Source organism: Drosophila albomicans, chromosome 3 (genome assembly GCF_009650485.2).
Source record: "Drosophila albomicans strain 15112-1751.03 chromosome 3, ASM965048v2, whole genome shotgun sequence".
Taxonomy (NCBI): domain Eukaryota; kingdom Metazoa; phylum Arthropoda; class Insecta; order Diptera; family Drosophilidae; genus Drosophila; species Drosophila albomicans.
The window spans coordinates 39,077,035-39,094,960 of NC_047629.2; the positions used below are offsets into that span (position 1 = coordinate 39,077,035).

The window sequence follows — 17,926 nt, forward strand, 5'->3', positions numbered from 1 at the left end:
GTTTTTATTTTTTTTGTTGCTTTGTTGTCTGGCCAGACGAAAATTAAAAGTTTCGCTTTGTGCAGCTTTTAAAAACTAAGCGACAATTTTATTTATGTGTATACATGTGAGTGTTTGTGTACATCTAAGCTTTATTCACATACGAATTATGAGTGTTGGTGTAATTTTTCTAGTTGTAGCGCAAGCAGAAAGCACTTACTCTTCACCTTGCCATTACCATTAACCACACAAAGTAATTAGTGACTTGGAAGAACATGAAGAGCTGCTACCAAGTTGTGTTCCACTACCTTTTGGTACCACAATATAAGCGTTCTATCACAGATAAGTTAGCGTAAGTGCTTTTCAGCAGAAGATGCCTCGAAGGTCTCCGAAACATAAATGTTAGACAATTATATAACTGTTTGGACTTTTTGAAAGTTGAGTTCGGAGCACTGCTTTACACACATCTGCTTAGGCGGCTATGTAAATAAGACAGTTTCAAGACAAACAAGATTCCCCCCAAAAATAAAGAAAAACAAGTAAGAAAGCTACATTTGAGTGTGCGCAACTGTTAGATACCCGTTACTCATTTTCAATGAAAGTCGAACAGTTCTTAAATATACCGAATAATATTCTGAAGATATACTAAAATATACTATAGGTTATATTTGGTATGTCGGTATGTAATATAACAGCAATGAATATCATAAATGCAGTTGGTGAGTATTTAGAAAATTAATATATTGAAAGAAAACAAAAATATATCGAAGGTTATATTTGGAATGTGGATATATTATTATATTAAAAATATACGACAGAGTACAAAATATACCAGATTGTCTTGTCAATCAAAGCAACTAAACCCAGACTGCAGCAGATGTTTTTTGGCAGACAAGCAAAAAGTCTTACGGATAGACAGACGGACAAACGCTGATCATACATACATAACATACATACTTTATTTTATATATATTTATTTCATCTTACATACATTTGTTGGAGAAATAAAGCTATAATACCCTTTTAACCTTTGAGTACCGGGTATAAAAACGCGTAAAGTTTCCATTCATCGAATCAGCTTCAGAGCTTGAGAAAGTCCCAGACGATGCGTCACTGTCAGTTACCTTCGATGACGTCAAGTTAGGTTTTTTGGTATAATTTACCAAAATTCAAAAACTCCCCGAAAACTTCATCATAACATATTCTTGTAATAACAACTAATTACCATTCTCTTGACTTTTTGTTTTCTGCAATTGCGTCTTTGTTTTTGTGCGCCAAGCAATTAAGTCTCGAATCTATAATTGACCCCAAAGCCACTTGGCTTACTCACTTTAATAGTACAACCGCATTAAATCATAGGGGAGTTTGTTGCTAAATATAATGGAAATGTTTTGTTTTATTACTGCAAGTCGAGTGCCAATGACGTTGCTTGTTCTCAATTGCAATGCAATTTGCAGCAACGATATCAAAAGATAAATATACGGCAATCAGACTAAGTATTCCATGGAGATAAGAACGTGTCTCAGACAGCATCTAATAGGGTTTGATCGCCCTTCTAGATAAACACCGTTTAGTTGGTATTTCGTCAAGAGATTTCATGTCACTCAACAGTGAGTGCAAGCAGTGTGCAGCCAATCAGTTTTCATTTGCAGCACGCACATAAATTTCTTAGTCAAAAGTTGTAAGTGTAACTGTTTTCGTTAGAGATGCGTTAAGTATTCATAGACTGATTGACTAGAAAATGATTTTAAAGAACTTTCAGGTCACTCAACAACTGCCTTGACAGTGACTGCAAGCAGTGTTCAGCCAGTTAGCTTTCATTTGCAGCACGCACATAAATTACTCATTGACAAGTTTTCAAAGTAACTGTTTACGCTAGAGATGCGTTAAATATGCATAAACTGTGATTGATTAGGAAGTGATTTTTAAAGGAATTTCTATTAGTTTCGCATTAATTTCCGTGTAGCACTTCTATGAGTCAAAAAACATTTGCTTTGTTTTGCAGTAAACGGTTGTTAAATTATAAAAGTTTACCCCTTAGTCATTTGTTTTAAGTTGGCGTGACATTTAGAAAGTCACTGTTTAGCGCAGCTCTAGTGAAAAATTTCCACAGCTGACCATTGACAATATGGTTCGCATTGCGTATGCCGACAGTCTGAGGCCAATGTCGTTATCGATGTCGTCGATGTCGCTTCAATAATGCTAGTAAGGGCCTGGGCACGGGTCCGGGGTCTGATTTAAGTTTCAATTGAATTGAATTTTAGTTGACAGCAAGCCACCACAAAAACAAGCAAACGCCACCTTTGGCAAAAAAAAAGCTAAAATTGATATAAGTCGCGACAGCAGGCGGCCCTCAACCGCAGTTGTGCGACCGCATTTGGCGGGTGAACACCGACGATATACATACATAGTATACGACGACACAAATTCCCAGCCAAGCACAGATTTGTAAAGTGGTCGGTAGTTCCTTAACTTAACGCAGTTTAGTTACGTTTGGAAAGTGTGATCGCCGTAGCTGTGGTTTGATCTGTGCGCGCTCTCAACATGTGGAATCTTCGTGTGCTGACATTGATTTTGGCCTGTGGTGAGCAACAATTCCGAGGATTAAATTGCATCGAAGCAAGTGCTGTGATAAGATAAATTTTATTGAGTGCAAATACATTGTCTAGTACCAGTTTACAAGTTATATCACAAGTTTATATTGCCCTATAGACGTTTTCATTATTAATTACTATTGCAAAACCTGCAATCCAATTTCATTAGTTTTATCCCTTTTATTAGTTTTATACTTGTTGTAACCAATCTGTGCAAAATTTATATTCTAAATTTATTTTTTGGTACTCAAACTAATCTGAGTGTATTTTATCGGATTTTTCTTACAATCTATGTTATTATATTTGTTTTTATTGATTTATATTAGATTGTTTTGAACCCTAAAGAAATCCAATTGAAATTTAGATAGTTACGATGAAGTTATTTTTGTTTTTTTTTTTAATTTTAAATTTTTTAATTTCTTTTTTTTTTGGTGATATCATTCAAATGTTGTTAAACCATGAAAACATAGCTTGTCTTAAAGCTAAACAATATATATTGGTTAGGAGTGAAATTATTATTATTTTTATTATTTTATTTTTTGGTACCGAGAATAATCAGAGTTGAATTTCTCATTTTTCCTTTCGACTGATATTAATTGAGCAATTTTTTTAACGCATTAATATGAGACTCTTTTATTCCCAAACTAAAATGTGCTGAAGTTTCCCACACTACTAACAATTTTAAACAAATAAAATATAATATTTTGCTGCTTATTTAAATTTATTATCCTAAAATTTGCGAAACAGTAATTAGTCATAAATGACAACTTCAATCACAGGAAGATTGTGTGAAATGTTCAACCACACTGAAAGGTTCTTTCATGTCGAGTTTCATTCATTTGTCCTTGACACGACACACGTCTAATAAAAACAGGTTGATTATCTCACTGAAAAATCAAAAACACGTCCATAACATGTCTGTCTGGCCCAAACCTATACACAGAAAGCAGACAGACATGCTGTCCACGTTGGTTGCTTTACGATTAAATACAAAATACAAATAGGTCAGCTGATAGTTACTTCTGTTGAGTTCTTTTGATTACTCATCCAACCATGTCACGTCCCACGACTCATGTCTCATGTCTCATGCCATGAGCCAGACGCTTCCAGTCACTCAACTCAACTCAAAGAGCGATATTTATAGCGTATGGTTAACCGGAAATCTTTTGCTTTAAATAAATACAAAAAAAAAAAACACCAAATGATTGTCTTGTTATCCACTTATAAAATTTGACTCATTTACAAATTAATAATACAATAGTTAAATGCTTTGGAATTACCCTCCAATGCTCACAAAGAAGCGTATTTTGCGTGTTTAGTTAGCTAAAATGTTTATTTTATTATCCCTGCTACAATTGGTTATAATAGAGTAGACAATTGTTGTAGAAAAGTTTGCCTGAGCAGCTTGAATTGTGTAGGGTATTAACTGAAATTAGGGTAATATGAACTTAAGATACATTTCTAAATAAAAAGTTGCTAGTACTCAAAATAAGCAGTTTTGTTTCGTATAGATTCAATACTCATTATTATATTAGAAAAAAAAGTGATTAAGCAATATATGTAGTACAATATATGAGATTTCATTAAGAAAATGTAAGTAAATAATTTATGTAGTACAATGTACATATATCAGCTTTAATACGCATACATTTTTTATAGAATATCTTATATTCGAGTGTTTAAGCTATTCCATTCTCATTTTTGGTGTGACATAAATTAGCTGCGCTTCAGTTATTTCAAATTTATGGCATTAGCAAGTGTTTCAATAAGTGAGATAATTTTACAAAATTAATATAATTAGATAATCGCCTAAACACAACATAGTATTTTGTATTGTGCTTAAAGAATACGTAGTTCAAAAGTTCTATTAGCTCACATTCACATTTTGAATGCAAATTGTTACGAATTGTGATTAGAACTTGTTCACTTTTGTTCGACTGCGGCTTCTACAAGTAATTTAATAATAAATTGCACAACCAGACAATATATATTTCACACTGACAATAATTTATTTATATTGGTCAGAGAATTTAAGCTGTGCAACACATAAATTTACTAATTTTCGCCTGTAATATTTATTGACTTCTAGTCAGAAATAAGGTTAATGCCTGACAAGACAATTGATGACATTGTTGTATAGCAAAAGCAAAAGCAAACGCAAAGCAAATAGAGGAAGTTCATGAAAGTTCAGAGCGTTATTACGAGCGTTTAACACTTGTGAACTTTACTCGATAATTGTTGCGTAATCAATGCGTAATTAATGCTAAACAATTGCTTGACCTACGATGCGACATGCCAATTATCAATTAGTGGCAAACAACAAGAATCAGCTGACAAATTGATAGCACAAATTGATAGCATAAACTTTTAGGCAGTCTCTGACGACTATTTTTAGTGGTACCAAAAATAGGCGCTAAATTAATCGCGGGAGTGTCGGCAAATATTTGTTTTTTAGCTCGATGTCACTCAACATCATCGCCGTCATCATCGGCGTCGATATCAGTGACACCAATTGTCCAAGCAATTAGCACGTTTAATCAGACAGACACATTGATCATTTCCATTTGCAGTTGTCGCAATCTCTGGCCAAGATTTTGGCTATAGAGGCCAAGACGGACCGGAACATTGGGGCGATGAATACAAACGTTGCAGCGGCAAGTACCAGAGTCCCATCAACATCGATGATCTGAATGTGGTCAAGCGTGATTATCCCGATTTGGAGTACATCAACTTTGATTCGACGCCTGAAAGCGTCTCGGTGACCAACAATGGACACACGGTGCTGGTCAAAATGAGCTTCGCTAAGGGCAAGGAACCTCGTGTTCGTGGCGGACCTTTGGAACGACAGGCTTACTATCAGTTCGAGCAGTTTCACTTCCATTGGGGAGAGAACGATACCGTGGGCAGTGAGGATACCATCAACAACAAAGCTTATCCCGCAGAGATGCATTTGGTGGTGCGCAATCTCGACTATCCCGACTTTAATAGTGCGCTGGGTCAGGATCATGGCATTGCTGTGTTGGCGTATTTCTTTAGGGTAAGTCTTACAATTTTATATTATTTTCCGAAGAAAAAAACACTCAAATTAGTATAAAAAGTTCACAAATTTAAAGTTTTTTTTCTAGTTTTTATCAAGTTTAAAAATCAAGATAACATAATTTGAATTATGCTGAAATTGTTTCCAAATTTAACCCAGAAGAAGAACCCAAAATTTCTAAACCAAGATCATTATTCTTTAAGAAATCTACATTGGAGATTCCTGAAATACATTCTTCAGCATACTTTTAAGTCAAGATTGCAAATATTGCAAAATTATTTAAATATTTCAAAATGAAATCCAAAACAACTTCTATAACAATTCTATACGAATAGAAATCGAGATTAAATATTTTTAGTATCAGATTGTTTTACATAAATCTTTTTTCTATTCTTTATCTCTATGTAACTTGAACTAATTTGTGGTATTTGTATATTTATAGATCAAAAACGTTGGCAGCGCCAGCTATGCCGAGTTCACCAGGTCGTTGGCCAACATAAGCCGCAAAGGTCAAACCATTGACTTGTCAAACCCGCTGCCTTTGATGAGTTATGTATCCAAGGACCCGGTTAATTTTTATAGCTACGTGGGCTCGTTGACAACGCCGCCCTGTGCCGAAGAGGTCGTCTGGGTGGATTTCCACGAACCCATTGACATCTCCGAAGACCAGGTGAGTTTTCTTCCCTCTTCTTATATTATATATGAAACTATATTCCAATATTTACTTTACAGCTGCAACATTTCCGTCTGCTGACTGCCAACGATGACCACTTGAAGAATAATTTCCGTCCAACTCAACCGCTGAACAATCGCACCGTTTACCAACAGAATCCCATTGAGTTTGATCACTCGAATAGCCGTTGGGGCAAGATGCCAGAGTACAATCCCAACAAAAACAATGCTGCCACCTCAGTTGATGGAAGTCTCGCTGCACTCTTAGGCTCCGCTTATAGTCTGCTGCTGCTGCTGTTCCAGGAATCTGTTACAGAGCTGCTTAATTAGACCCGTTTAAGGTGAGGCCAAAGTCATGACCCAACGTCGGGTAAAGACCCAATGCCAAGCCCAGACGGCAGCGAGAATTGTTTTTGTGTGTGTGTGTTAAACGCATTGCTCGCATTGCTCAACACTTTAATTAAGCCGCGTAATTTACCTACCTGAGCATTGTTTTGCTCATTTGACCGAAGAAACTGAGTTTAAAAATATGAAGTAAATGTGGCACCTACAAATTTAAGCTGAAGCTGCACTTGACACCCAATTCAAATTATTTATGTTTTATATATAAGCCTAACTATTTATGGTACTCTTTTGAATTTGTATACCCATCCAATAAGTTTTGTATTATGTATGGTAATCATTATGCTAGTGCACCATGTGATTTATAAGATAAGTGAAGTCGATTTCTTGTTACGTATAGTTGACTATCAATAAACAAATATAAATCAAAGCCTCTCAATCTGCAAGGTTATTATTATATCATTAATTTACAGCGCTGATAATAGAAGTTCATTTAGTATGTTCAGAACTGTGACAGCTTCTTATCAGCAGGACTTGTTATGGACTTTGAGTGCAAAACTTAAATAATCAAAGAATCAAAACAAAATTGTTGAGCAGGTCATTGTCGAATTGAGCTAACTGTTGATATTAGAAATTGTAGATTAAATTGATTTTAAGAAAGTATTTATGTTGCATAATAAATTTGAAGTAAGTTATTGAAGTTATAGTTATAATGTTATACAGAGAAATGCTTGGAGCTTCCGGAAAATTAATAATGTGAGTATTGTTTTATAATTCATCAGGCTGAGTGTTTTCCAGGCACTAAATAAAGATAAGAACACATTTTAATCATACTAAAACAGCCGATTAACTTTTTAGATAACCAATGGAAAGCATTTTTTTGTCGGGAGGATATTTCCTAGATTGTGGAACTGTGCTTGTCCGTTTAATAGATATTTAATTATAGTTGTAACCCTCCAGCCAATTCTTTATATTTTGAACATGCACATTATTAATAATTCAAACAAGTTAAAGCTATTTGAATTTCCATTCCGAGAGCCGAATATTAAATACGCTTTGCTATTTTCGTGGAATATAAAATTATTGAAATGGTTTATTAATTTTACATGTTTACAATTCGATAGGCCAAAGAATTAAATAAAGAATGAACAGCAGATAGTTATTATTTCTTAAGTAATGGAGGTAAAAAAGTCTTAGTTGGAACTTAGTATCACTCACAATAAATACACAATCAAAAATGATATGCCACAAAGTTTCCCTAGCTTTAAGCTGACTAAATCAAAATGTAGAGAACAGAGTAAGTAAAGTTCAATATCGAAATTAGCTTCTCTCTAAGTGCATCAAATACCGTGTAGCTAAATAAACTATGTGACAATTTACATTTACAATTGTCCACGATGACGTCGAAATGCAAGTTTCAGTTGCATGTAAGCCAGGTGAGAGTTGTTTATAAGTCTTGACAGCTGGTGAATGCTGACCACAGTTTTGCGACTGCATTTGATGGGTTAACACTAATCAGTTGACATTTTGTTGACATTGCTCAGCTCAGTTGTTAGTTCAATCTAAATTGTGGGCAAGAAGATTTGACTTGAATAAATTAAATTTAAGTTAATTTTTGGTTGTGACTTTTTGACATTATGCAAGTCGATGTTCTGGTTTTCCTCTTGTATTGTGGTAAGTAACTATAAGTGTATACGATACACCATAAAATATGTCAAATTTATATCAGGGTTTAAATACTTCATGTCGTCTGCAAAATGATTAAACGGACTTAGCAATAAATAGCCTCTTTTAAGTTGTTCTTTTTTAATTTTGTCGAATATTGACAAACAGGTTTTAGGAGAAAATTAATCCAATTGAGTAGAAATATTGTATTATTTTTCTAGTTTGTATTATTTTTCTAGTTTACAAGAATTTCTACTACCAATCAAATATTTAAATTAATACCTAATATAATTTATAAGCCCCCAAAAGCGATGTTTTAAAATGAATTGCGCCAACATGGCTTTGATGTCTATCTAGCATATCTCAATTTCTGTATTTACCCATATGTCATTTTGAGCTTAATAATTCAACTGAAATATTTTCAATTTATTAGCATCTATAGCACACCAAAACGCTTTAGTGGTTATAAAATAATTCTATATGCTAATTGTGAAATGCCATAAAAACTGATTTAACAAGTTGCATATGACATAAATCTGATGACTATTCATAATAGGTATTGATAGCACAAACAGTTGACTAAATTAATTTTGGCTTAATAACAAGAGTATTTTCTGATTTGTTTTTGTATAATTAATAATATTCTATTTAAAACGAATGTCCACTTAAAGGTCTCGTTTCTGGCCAAGTTTCTGATTATGACAGTCAGGCTGAATCAGATTATCCGATGAAAGATACTCAACAATGCAGTGGCAAGTTGCAGAATCCCATTGAAGTCGATGAGCTAAGATCAGAACCTAAAGAGTTTCCAGAGCTGCACTATTTCAACATTGATATAACTCCCGAACGTGTTCACATATCGAACAATGGTCACTCTGTGGTGGTCAGAATGAACTTTGAGATGGGCAGAGAACCACGCATGAGAGGCGGTCCATTGGAACGCAATTCATCCTATCAATTTGAACAGATGCAATTTCAATGGGGAGCCAATGGAACAGTTGGCAGTGAGCATGAGTTTCCTATTGAATTGCACTTGGTTTTTAGGAGCATCGATTTTAAGGATTATAAAACAGCTTTAGGCTATGATCATGGCATTGCAGTAATGGGATTCTATTTTAGGGTAGGTTTAATTATTATTTTATCAATACTTATAATTTTACTTGAATTTGTATTTTTAGGTTTCTGAAATGGATCATACTTATCTTGAAGAATTTATGCAGAAATTGTCGACGATTAGTCGCAAAGGAATGTCAGCCGACTTGGAGAAACCTGTGTCCTTAAGAAAAATCCTTCCATGGAATCTACTCAATTATTATTGCTACACTGGCTCTTTGACAATGTCGCCGTGTGCTGAGAAAGTCATCTGGATAGATTATTGGGATCCCATATCTATATCACAGAGACAAGTGAGTCCAAAGAATCTAACTTAGTTGTTTAATTATTTGTTTTGCTTTCCAGCTGAATCAATTTCGTGAGCTAACTGTACATGATGATCATTTGAAGAATAATAATCCTACAACTTGGCGAATCAACGATCGCATCATCTACGCGAATTCACCCCCAATGCCAGAATTCATGAAAGGCCCCCAGACTAATCCCGTTACAAGTGCCCCAAGCAGCAGCTCATGCAATGTGTCTAAGGGACTGGTTTTTCTTTTAGTGAGCTTTGCTCACTTGCTGAAAATATAAACTTACTTGAGTTCACTTTTGTGGCATATATGGGCCATTTATTGGCGTACATGTTGCATTTTCTCATTTTGAATAAAGATTAATCGTATAGATCTTGATTATCACTTAAATTAGACCAAAGAATGATTTTGGAATTATTTTTCTGTTTTAAGATAATTTCAAAATGAACAATCTCGTACCCAAATCAAAAATTCAATATTTTAATTTATATATTTTATCGTAAGTCAAAAAAAGTTCTTAAGATCAGTGTTAATCCAGAGCTGTAAAAATATGGATTACTTATTTTTGAAATTGCTTCAGTCGATGATTTTTTCACTATAAAAAGTGTTTCCCTCTATAAATTCCGCCAGAGAATTACCTATATAAATACTCAGACATCAAAAAACGGTAGTCTTTTCATATATTTCAAATAAATTATTTAATATAACAAACATTTAAAACTATGAAAAATCAATCCGCCTAACAACAGATTCCCAATTCGTTTGCTGCCAAACGAATCCCAAACATTTAACTGAGCCAACTTTCTGCTTTGCCTGTTGTAGCTCCTGTAGCTTTGATGCTGTTGCTCAAGGCCAATATTTCAGTGGCTTTTAATTTGCGTCGTTTGCCGCGCCACCACGCTGCATCGCGATTTGGTTTTGCTTTATATGCATGCCTCGCATGCTCAACAATTTTAATAAAGCCATGTAATTTACCCACCTGAGCATTGTTTGCTCTTTTGGCGGGACTCGCAACTTGACCGAGTTCCCCAAAAACTTGCGTGTGGACTACGATTAACACTTTAAGCTTCAAAAGTAAGTGTGGTGCTTTAAGCATAATAATTTATGCTGCATTTATGTAATACACTTAAGATTTTGATAAAATGTTACATTTTTATTTCTGTGCCTTGTGATTTATAAGATAAGCAAAGTATTGTTACGTAGCCAACTATTCGTAACATCTATAAATAAATATATAGCTAAGTCTTTCTATCTGCAAGGTTATTGTTAATTTATTAATTTTAGAGTGTTGATAGTACAAGTATCTTTTGATTGAACTATGTTACGAGGCTATCAATAGTCACGGGATTTGAGTAGTACAAAGTTTAAGAAATCCCCCAAGGCATATGAAACTGGTCATCATAGAGTTTAATGTGTTTATAAGTTATCTTTAAATAAATGATATATCAATCTACTATAAATCACAATCATATCATAATCATACAAAGGAAATGCAATATGGAAACCAAATTTTATATGATATGTTAAGCTCCTATCGATGTCTTATATCAAGTTAATTTAAAAAATTAATATTGCTAGTACTATAAAGTATTACACATTTAGTTCCGGCTGTAATTCCCCTGTCGACGTTATTTTGTATACAATATGTAATCATTATGAGTGTGCCATTGAAGATAAGACACACTGTCATCAAACTAAAATACTTTTGATAGTTCTAATAACCCACTGACCGACTTATAGATAAACTGATACAACACATGTTTTGTACACAAAGTCCAGTGGTCATTAGCTAAATGGTGTGATTTCCTTTTTTAGAGTCGTTGCTAGCCAGCCAATATAATTTTCTTTTAAACTCGCATTTATTTGTATTAAAAAATTTAAAATTCAATACAAAAAGTTATTTTTTATTGAGTTACTTTCTGTAGATAAATTTGCCTGCAATATAAATAAAAATGCTAGCTTAAGTATTACGAAAAGTTCCCTAAAACATTTTAAATTTTGGCATTTAATTAGGCATAAGTTCCGTTGCAACACATTTTCGGAAATGATGTGCCGATAAGCTTCATTAACATTAGGCTGATTAAATGAGAGAGTAATGCTCGAAGCGTAAATAACTTCTCCGTAAATGCATCACGTATACGCACATATAACGTATACGCTGAGTATGTAAATACATTTTTCTATTCTATGACAATCTACCTTACAATTCTCCATGATGACGTCGAAATGTGAGTTTCAATTGCATGCAAACCAGGTGAGAGCTGCCTATAAGTCTTGTCAGCTTACAAAAGCTGACCGCAGTTTTACGACCGCGTTTGGTGAGTTAACACTAATAGCTTGACATTTGCTGACATTATCTAAGCTTGTCATTTTGGTTTACTTTGCGGGTTATTACAAGGATTCTCATCACAAAATAACGAAAAGTCGTTGCTTTAATCTCCGACTTTTTGACATAATGAAAATAGCAGCTTTGGCTTTCATTTTATATTGTGGTAAGTAAGAGTTTACACGTTATGATATTACTTAATATTGTTTGGAAACTGATTAGTTATAAGAGTAAATATTATGTTTATTATTAACAAACAGATGTTTTCTATTGGCCCAGACAACCTAGTAAATATTTAAGCAATGTCTAAGAAATCTTTACCAGCAATAAACAATTTTCTGAAAGTAGTAAAGCAGATATAATTTTTTATAATAGGTTAGGTTAGGTTAGGTAGGACCGGCTGCCCCAGTACGGGGCAAAGCATAGACCAGTGGAGGTCCGTAGCTGAACCGGTAGCTTATCTACGTCTCAGAAATCGCGCAGTATGGATGCATTTTTGGCAAAAGCCAGCAGCATCCTAGGAGATAGCCGTGAGACGTCCCGAAGATCGTTGTGGCACGGCGAATTAAGGTATTTCAACCGGAGTCGGGATAACGCTGGGCATCTACAGAGAAGATGCTCAAGTGTTTCCTTAACCCCGGGTTCGTTGCATTTCCTGCACTGATCACTGTTCGTGATGCCCATCTTTACAGCATGGACAGCTGACATACAGTGGCCAGTTAAAATGCCTAGCATTAGCCTGCAGTCTTTCCTTGAAAGCTGCATGACGAATTTGGTTAAGTTTTTGTTAGTAGAGGCACACATCAGCCTTGCAGTTTTGCACGAGTTGGCATTACGCCAGCTCGCGTCCCACTGAAGTCTAGAGCGCACCTCAATTTCACTGCCTAGAGTTCGCAGGGATATCGGAACATTGCACATGTTTTTATAATAATATTCATAAAGAAAAAAAGAAATTTCTTTTCCTTTTCTTTTTTCTTTTAAATATTTTCTGAAAGTAGTAAAGAAGTTATTAATTTTTGTAATAAAAAATTTTCGTTTATGGAATTATAAATACAAATAAAACAATTGAAAATGTTGGCAGCTTAGAATGAACTAAAATCAATAGTCAACACACAAATTGATAAATTAATTTTATATTCCCGAAGCTTAGTTTTCGACACAATTAATTTCTATGATTGCAAAGCAATCGCTGACTGAATTTTGCCAGCAGTTAGCTAATTTGCAATTTAAACCAACTACGTATTGTTTTGTTGGGCCTATCTGCAGAGCCATATGTCATTTCAGGCTTTGCCAACTGAGTTGTTTGCTAATTAACAGACAAAGAAATACATTACTAGATAATGAGATAATTTTATAGGCAAATTGTTAAATCAATGCTAATTGCAGATACGACAACAGTGGAAATCAGTGTAAAGACTGTTCGTAACAAAAGTTGATAACAGAATCAGCTGACAAAATAGAAATTAATATAATTACAGGAAATTTCAATTCAATTTTCTTTTTCAGTACTAGTTGCTGGTCAGGATTTTGGTTATGGAGGCCAACATGGACCATCGCACTGGGCAAAAGATTACAAGCGTTGCAGTGGCAAATTCCAGAGTCCCATTGACATCGATGTGCTAAGCGTGGAGGTTAAAGAATTTCCCGATATTGAGTATACCAATATTGATGTTACTCCCAATCGTGTGCACATGGCTAACAATGGTCACACAGTGCTCGTTACAATGAACTTTGAGAAGGGCAGAGAGCCACGCATCAAAGGAGGTCCATTGGCACGCAATTCATCCTATAAATTCGAGCAGTTTCACTTCCATTGGGGAGCCAATGACACAGTTGGCAGTGAGGATTTGGTCAATGATCGTGCATTTCCTGCCGAGCTGCATGTTGTTATAAGGAGTTTGGACTACGAAGACTTTAAAAGCGCCTTGGGTCAGGATCATGGCCTTGCTGTGTTGGCTTTCTTTTTTAAGGTTATATAATTGTAATATAATTCTCTATGTTTTATTGAAAGTTTAAGTTTTAGTTGAGCAGCGATGATAATGGGGATTATGCGGAATTTGTGGAGAAGCTGTCAACGATTAGTCGCAAGGGCATGTCAGCGGACTTGGAAGCTCCGTTGCCACTTAGCTCTTTCATTTCAATGAATCTCATTAACTTTTATAGCTACAATGGATCCTTGACAACGCCTCCTTGTGCCGAAAAAGTCATTTGGATAGATTACCAGGAACCCATTTATATTTCAGAGCAACAGGTTACTTCAAATCTAGTTCTTTCTCAACTGAATACTTATTTATTTCCATTGCAGCTAAATAAATTTCGAGACCTTACTGCTCATGACGATCATCTGAAGAACAATTATCGTCCACCTCAGCCAATTAACGATCGTATTATCTATGAGAATGCTCCTCCAATTCCGAGTTATGCTAAAGTTGGATATAGCGCAATTCCTTTTGTGGATGTCGCAAACGCAGCTTATGCAAATTTATGCCTTGGTGGCAAGGGGCAAGTTTTCCTCCTAGTCACATTTATAATAAATTCATTGCATCCTTGCTCACTGTATTAATTAAGCAATGCAATTTGTGTACAAAACATGTGTCTCGTTCGTGGCTCTGTTGGAGACATGTTGATTTATTGATACAAATCTGTACACTTGTATTTTATGTTATTTATGATATTTAATTTGTTATTGCCCATATTGATTTATGCTCAAGTCATGAAAATATCTATTTCTTTGAATAATAAATAAAATATGATGAGAGATTAAATTTAAAACAATATTTAAGTCTGGCTATCAATGTTGGGAGCACGTTAATGGGATAACTATAAAATATTTAAATGCAGTTGTAAATAATATATAATATTATAGTATTTACGTTTAAAATTGGTATATTAATAACTAATGATTTTTTCGAAAAATATACTCATAATATATATCATTATTATATATCATACGAAATTGTATACCTAATAGTAGAGAAATTCTTCTCAAGCGTCAAGTAAAGACTACACTGAAGAAAATTCTAAAATCAAGATTTTGGTCTTAGTACTAGGAATTTTGGTGCTCAAGACGTTAAAATCGTAATGCTAGTAAACAAATCTTGATTTTAAGAATTTTTGATAGAAGAAGTTCTTAATAATAAGATAGCTCGACTAACTGAGCTATGAACGAAAACACTCAAACCTATATAAAACCATTTGAAAATTTCAATAGATTACATTATTTTGTAATATAAATCTAGTATTTTTGGTCTAATTTTGAGAATTTGGCATTTTTCAGACTAATGGTCTTAGCTTAACGAATTTAATTTTAAGATGGTATCATTTTAAGATCACAATTTTTATAAAAAATGTTTTTAATTATACAAATTTGTCTATTTTCAGTGAATGTTCTGAGTAATTTGCATCCAGACAACATTAAAAATATTATAGAAAATAATATCCCCTAAAGTGAATGACAATAATCAGCTTCAACTATTATGGAAACACAATTTACTAAAACGTTCGTTCAATTGCTTTGCAGATAAATATCTGCAATAAAAACAAATGAAAAGCCATTAAATTTAGCTAAGTACCGATGGTCACCACATATATTTATCTCACAATTAGTTATTATCAACAAAATGAGAAAAGCAATCTCATTAGACTAAAGTGGATCCCTTTACTTTATTCTGTTGATATTTTTGATTGGGTCTTTTGCCTATTGAAATAGATACTATATACTTTTTGTCGATACACGAGTATTTACATAAATATTGAAAGAAACGTCATTTGGTATTTTTAGCTGATCTTTCTTCTAAAAGTAAAATCGAGCTTGATTTATGTGTATTGAGTATTTTAAGCGTAGCTTTCGATAATTTAGGCTACGATCAGCTGTTCAATCCTGGGTCACTTAAAACGAATTTAATTAGTTTTTTATAAATCCCCAATTTAAGTGCTGTCATGTCTTTTATCTGCATGCACTTAATCTAAAAATCGTTAATTAAAACATACTTACTGTAACAATTTATTTGTTTAATGTGTCTATTGGGTATAGAGCACAGCTGTGATTGAGCTTAAAATCAATTTATGTCATAAGCAAGCTTGCTACTTCATTGGCCACTTGAATTGCAATCACAGTTGTTGTATAGCTTCAGACTTGAAAACACGAAGATAGTCTCAGTCAAAAGATTTATTGGATCAAATGTGGAAGCTCCGATTTGGAATGGCCTGGAAAGCTGTAATGTTATTATTAGTTTGTGGTAAGTAATAATTGAACTCCTAAAAATAAATCAAAACATGAAGCACATTACTTATAACTCATATTGCAGCTGCTGTTACTTCTGCAGCAGATTTTGGCTATGGAGTCCAACGCGGACCCGGAACTTGGGCAAGAGATTACGAACAATGCAATGGCAAGCACCAAAGTCCAATTAATATTAATAAAATGGCTGTTATAAAGATGGAATATCCTAAAATGAATTACTACAACTTCGATTTACGACCCAAGTCGGTAACCTTGACCAACAATGGACACACTGTGCTGGTCACAATGAACTTCACAGAAGGTAAAGAGCCGCGTCTAAGTGGCGGACCTCTGAAAATAGATGCTGTTTATCAATTTGAGCAGTTCCATTTCCATTGGGGAGAGAACGATACACTCGGTAGTGAGGATATGATCAACAATCAACGATATCCCGCTGAGCTACATGTGGTGATGCGTAGTCTAAAATACCCAGACTTTGCCAGCGCATTGGATCAAGAACAAGGCGTTGTGGTATTAGCATTCTTCTTTAAGGTAAACAGAATAATTATGTATTATAGATGTTGCTTTAAACTGATCAACATTTAATTTAGGTGGTTGAAAGGCCATTGAATCCCTATTATGGCGAATTTGTGGAGATGTTATCCGGGATCAGAGGAAAAGACAGCTCGAAAAACTTGGTAGAACCTCTGCCACTGTGGAAGTTTCTCTCAACGTACTCAACAAGGTATTATAGTTACATTGGTTCGTTGACAACGCCACCTTGTTCAGAGGAAGTGCTCTGGATTGACTATCAAGATGCTATATACATATCGGAGTACCAGGTGAGCACAACTGAGTTCTTAAAATGTAATATAATTCATTATGATCCTCTCACAGCTAAATCTCTTTCGCAACCTCACCGCCAGCGATGAGCACTTGAAGAACAATTTCCGTCCAATTCAAAATCTTAATGATCGTTTAATTTACGAAAATGTACCCAAGGACAATCTACAAACGAACTGGATGCCTCCACCTAGTGCGGCGCCCTTGACTAGCTCTTTAAATGTGATTATCCTACTGGGCATCGCCATGTCCGTGCTGCTAAAAGGCCATATTTTGGCAGCCTTTTAATTGGAATAGTTTACTTGGTATACCGACGCAGACCGCATCATACTTTGTTTGCGTTAAAGGCATTGCTCGCATGCTTCACATTTTAATTAAGCCTTGCCGCAGCCTGCGAACTTGTGCTGCTATTTTATGGTGTCGTTTTCGTTATGGAACTTAAATCAATACTAAATACTAGATGTGAACATTAATGGTTTAAGGAAACCAAGTAATAATTCTCTTTTAAATTAAACACTTCGCTGTTTGTATAAGCATTTGTTAATTTGTTATGTTATTGCAACTATCTTTAAATTGCATTTCATGTGCTTTTCAAATAAACAAATAATCAGCTGCAGAACAAATTTTAGGGATTTTATCTTACCTTATTTGAATAAATCAAAATCTTTAGCAATTGAAAAAGTAGTTTCCATTTAAATAAAGGTTGCTTGAATTTGTAACTAATGTAACTAATTTTATTGTTTTACTTAGTTTTTACAGGTTTTTAATAATTTATTTTTGTATTATCATTATCATCGAATTGTGTATATGCTTTGTTTTTGTGTGAAATATATATAT

The 17,926-nt window shown here is 34.3% G+C and overlaps 4 protein-coding genes across 6 annotated transcripts; all 4 read left to right on the forward strand.

The window, feature by feature from the left end:
- The first annotated feature begins 2,320 nt into the window (after positions 1-2,320).
- LOC117570523 (carbonic anhydrase 2) lies at positions 2,321-7,063 on the forward strand. The gene is made up of 4 exons (XM_034252225.2): positions 2,321-2,563; positions 5,144-5,610; positions 6,053-6,280; positions 6,343-7,063. The coding sequence occupies exons 1-4, from the start codon at positions 2,524-2,526 to the stop codon at positions 6,610-6,612; spliced, it is 1,005 nt and encodes a 334-aa protein (XP_034108116.1). The 5' UTR covers positions 2,321-2,523; the 3' UTR covers positions 6,613-7,063.
- Positions 7,064-9,016: 1,953 nt separating this feature from the next.
- On the forward strand, positions 9,017-9,978 carry LOC117572512 (carbonic anhydrase 1-like). Its single transcript, XM_034255366.2, has 3 exons — positions 9,017-9,409; positions 9,468-9,695; positions 9,748-9,978. The coding sequence occupies exons 1-3, from the start codon at positions 9,017-9,019 to the stop codon at positions 9,976-9,978; spliced, it is 852 nt and encodes a 283-aa protein (XP_034111257.2).
- Positions 9,979-12,004: 2,026 nt separating this feature from the next.
- On the forward strand, positions 12,005-14,747 carry LOC117570992 (carbonic anhydrase 1-like). Of its 2 annotated transcripts, XM_052004327.1 has the most exons (4): positions 12,005-12,190; positions 13,531-13,994; positions 14,048-14,275; positions 14,330-14,745. In XM_052004327.1, exons 1-4 carry the CDS (start codon positions 12,154-12,156, stop codon positions 14,585-14,587), a joined length of 987 nt encoding a protein of 328 aa, XP_051860287.1. In that variant the 5' UTR covers positions 12,005-12,153; the 3' UTR covers positions 14,588-14,745. The 2 variants fall into 2 exon arrangements, with proteins under 2 accessions (XP_051860287.1, XP_051860286.1); XM_052004326.1 differs by having other exon boundaries at positions 14,048-14,747.
- A 1,136-nt stretch (positions 14,748-15,883) lies between these two features.
- Positions 15,884-17,725, forward strand: LOC117572504 (carbonic anhydrase 1-like). 2 transcript variants are annotated; one of them, XM_034255356.2, is made up of 4 exons: positions 15,884-16,262; positions 16,332-16,798; positions 16,858-17,088; positions 17,144-17,725. In XM_034255356.2, the coding sequence occupies exons 1-4, from the start codon at positions 16,205-16,207 to the stop codon at positions 17,375-17,377; spliced, it is 990 nt and encodes a 329-aa protein (XP_034111247.1). In that variant the 5' UTR covers positions 15,884-16,204; the 3' UTR covers positions 17,378-17,725. The 2 variants fall into 2 exon arrangements, with proteins under 2 accessions (XP_034111247.1, XP_051860288.1); XM_052004328.1 differs by having other exon boundaries at positions 17,173-17,266.
- The last annotated feature ends 201 nt before the right edge of the window (positions 17,726-17,926 follow it).

Coding starts and splice junctions, on each gene's coding strand:
- LOC117570523 (XM_034252225.2), top strand. CDS start 2,524: ATGTGGAATCTTCGTGTGCTGACATTGATTTTGGCCTGTG. Junction 5,611..6,052: donor TGTTGGCGTATTTCTTTAGG/GTAAGTCTTACA, acceptor GTATATTTATAG/ATCAAAAACGTTGGCAGCGC. Junction 6,281..6,342: donor TTGACATCTCCGAAGACCAG/GTGAGTTTTCTT, acceptor TTTACTTTACAG/CTGCAACATTTCCGTCTGCT.
- LOC117572512 (XM_034255366.2), top strand. CDS start 9,017: ATGAAAGATACTCAACAATGCAGTGGCAAGTTGCAGAATCCCATTGAA. Junction 9,410..9,467: donor TAATGGGATTCTATTTTAGG/GTAGGTTTAATT, acceptor TTGTATTTTTAG/GTTTCTGAAATGGATCATAC. Junction 9,696..9,747: donor TATCTATATCACAGAGACAA/GTGAGTCCAAAG, acceptor TTTGCTTTCCAG/CTGAATCAATTTCGTGAGCT.
- LOC117570992 (XM_052004326.1), top strand. CDS start 12,154: ATGAAAATAGCAGCTTTGGCTTTCATTTTATATTGTG. Junction 12,191..13,530: donor GGCTTTCATTTTATATTGTG/GTAAGTAAGAGT, acceptor TTTCTTTTTCAG/TACTAGTTGCTGGTCAGGAT. Junction 13,995..14,047: donor TGTTGGCTTTCTTTTTTAAG/GTTATATAATTG, acceptor TTTAAGTTTTAG/TTGAGCAGCGATGATAATGG.
- LOC117572504 (XM_034255356.2), top strand. CDS start 16,205: ATGTGGAAGCTCCGATTTGGAATGGCCTGGAAAGCTGTAATGTTATTA. Junction 16,799..16,857: donor TATTAGCATTCTTCTTTAAG/GTAAACAGAATA, acceptor CATTTAATTTAG/GTGGTTGAAAGGCCATTGAA. Junction 17,089..17,143: donor TATACATATCGGAGTACCAG/GTGAGCACAACT, acceptor ATCCTCTCACAG/CTAAATCTCTTTCGCAACCT.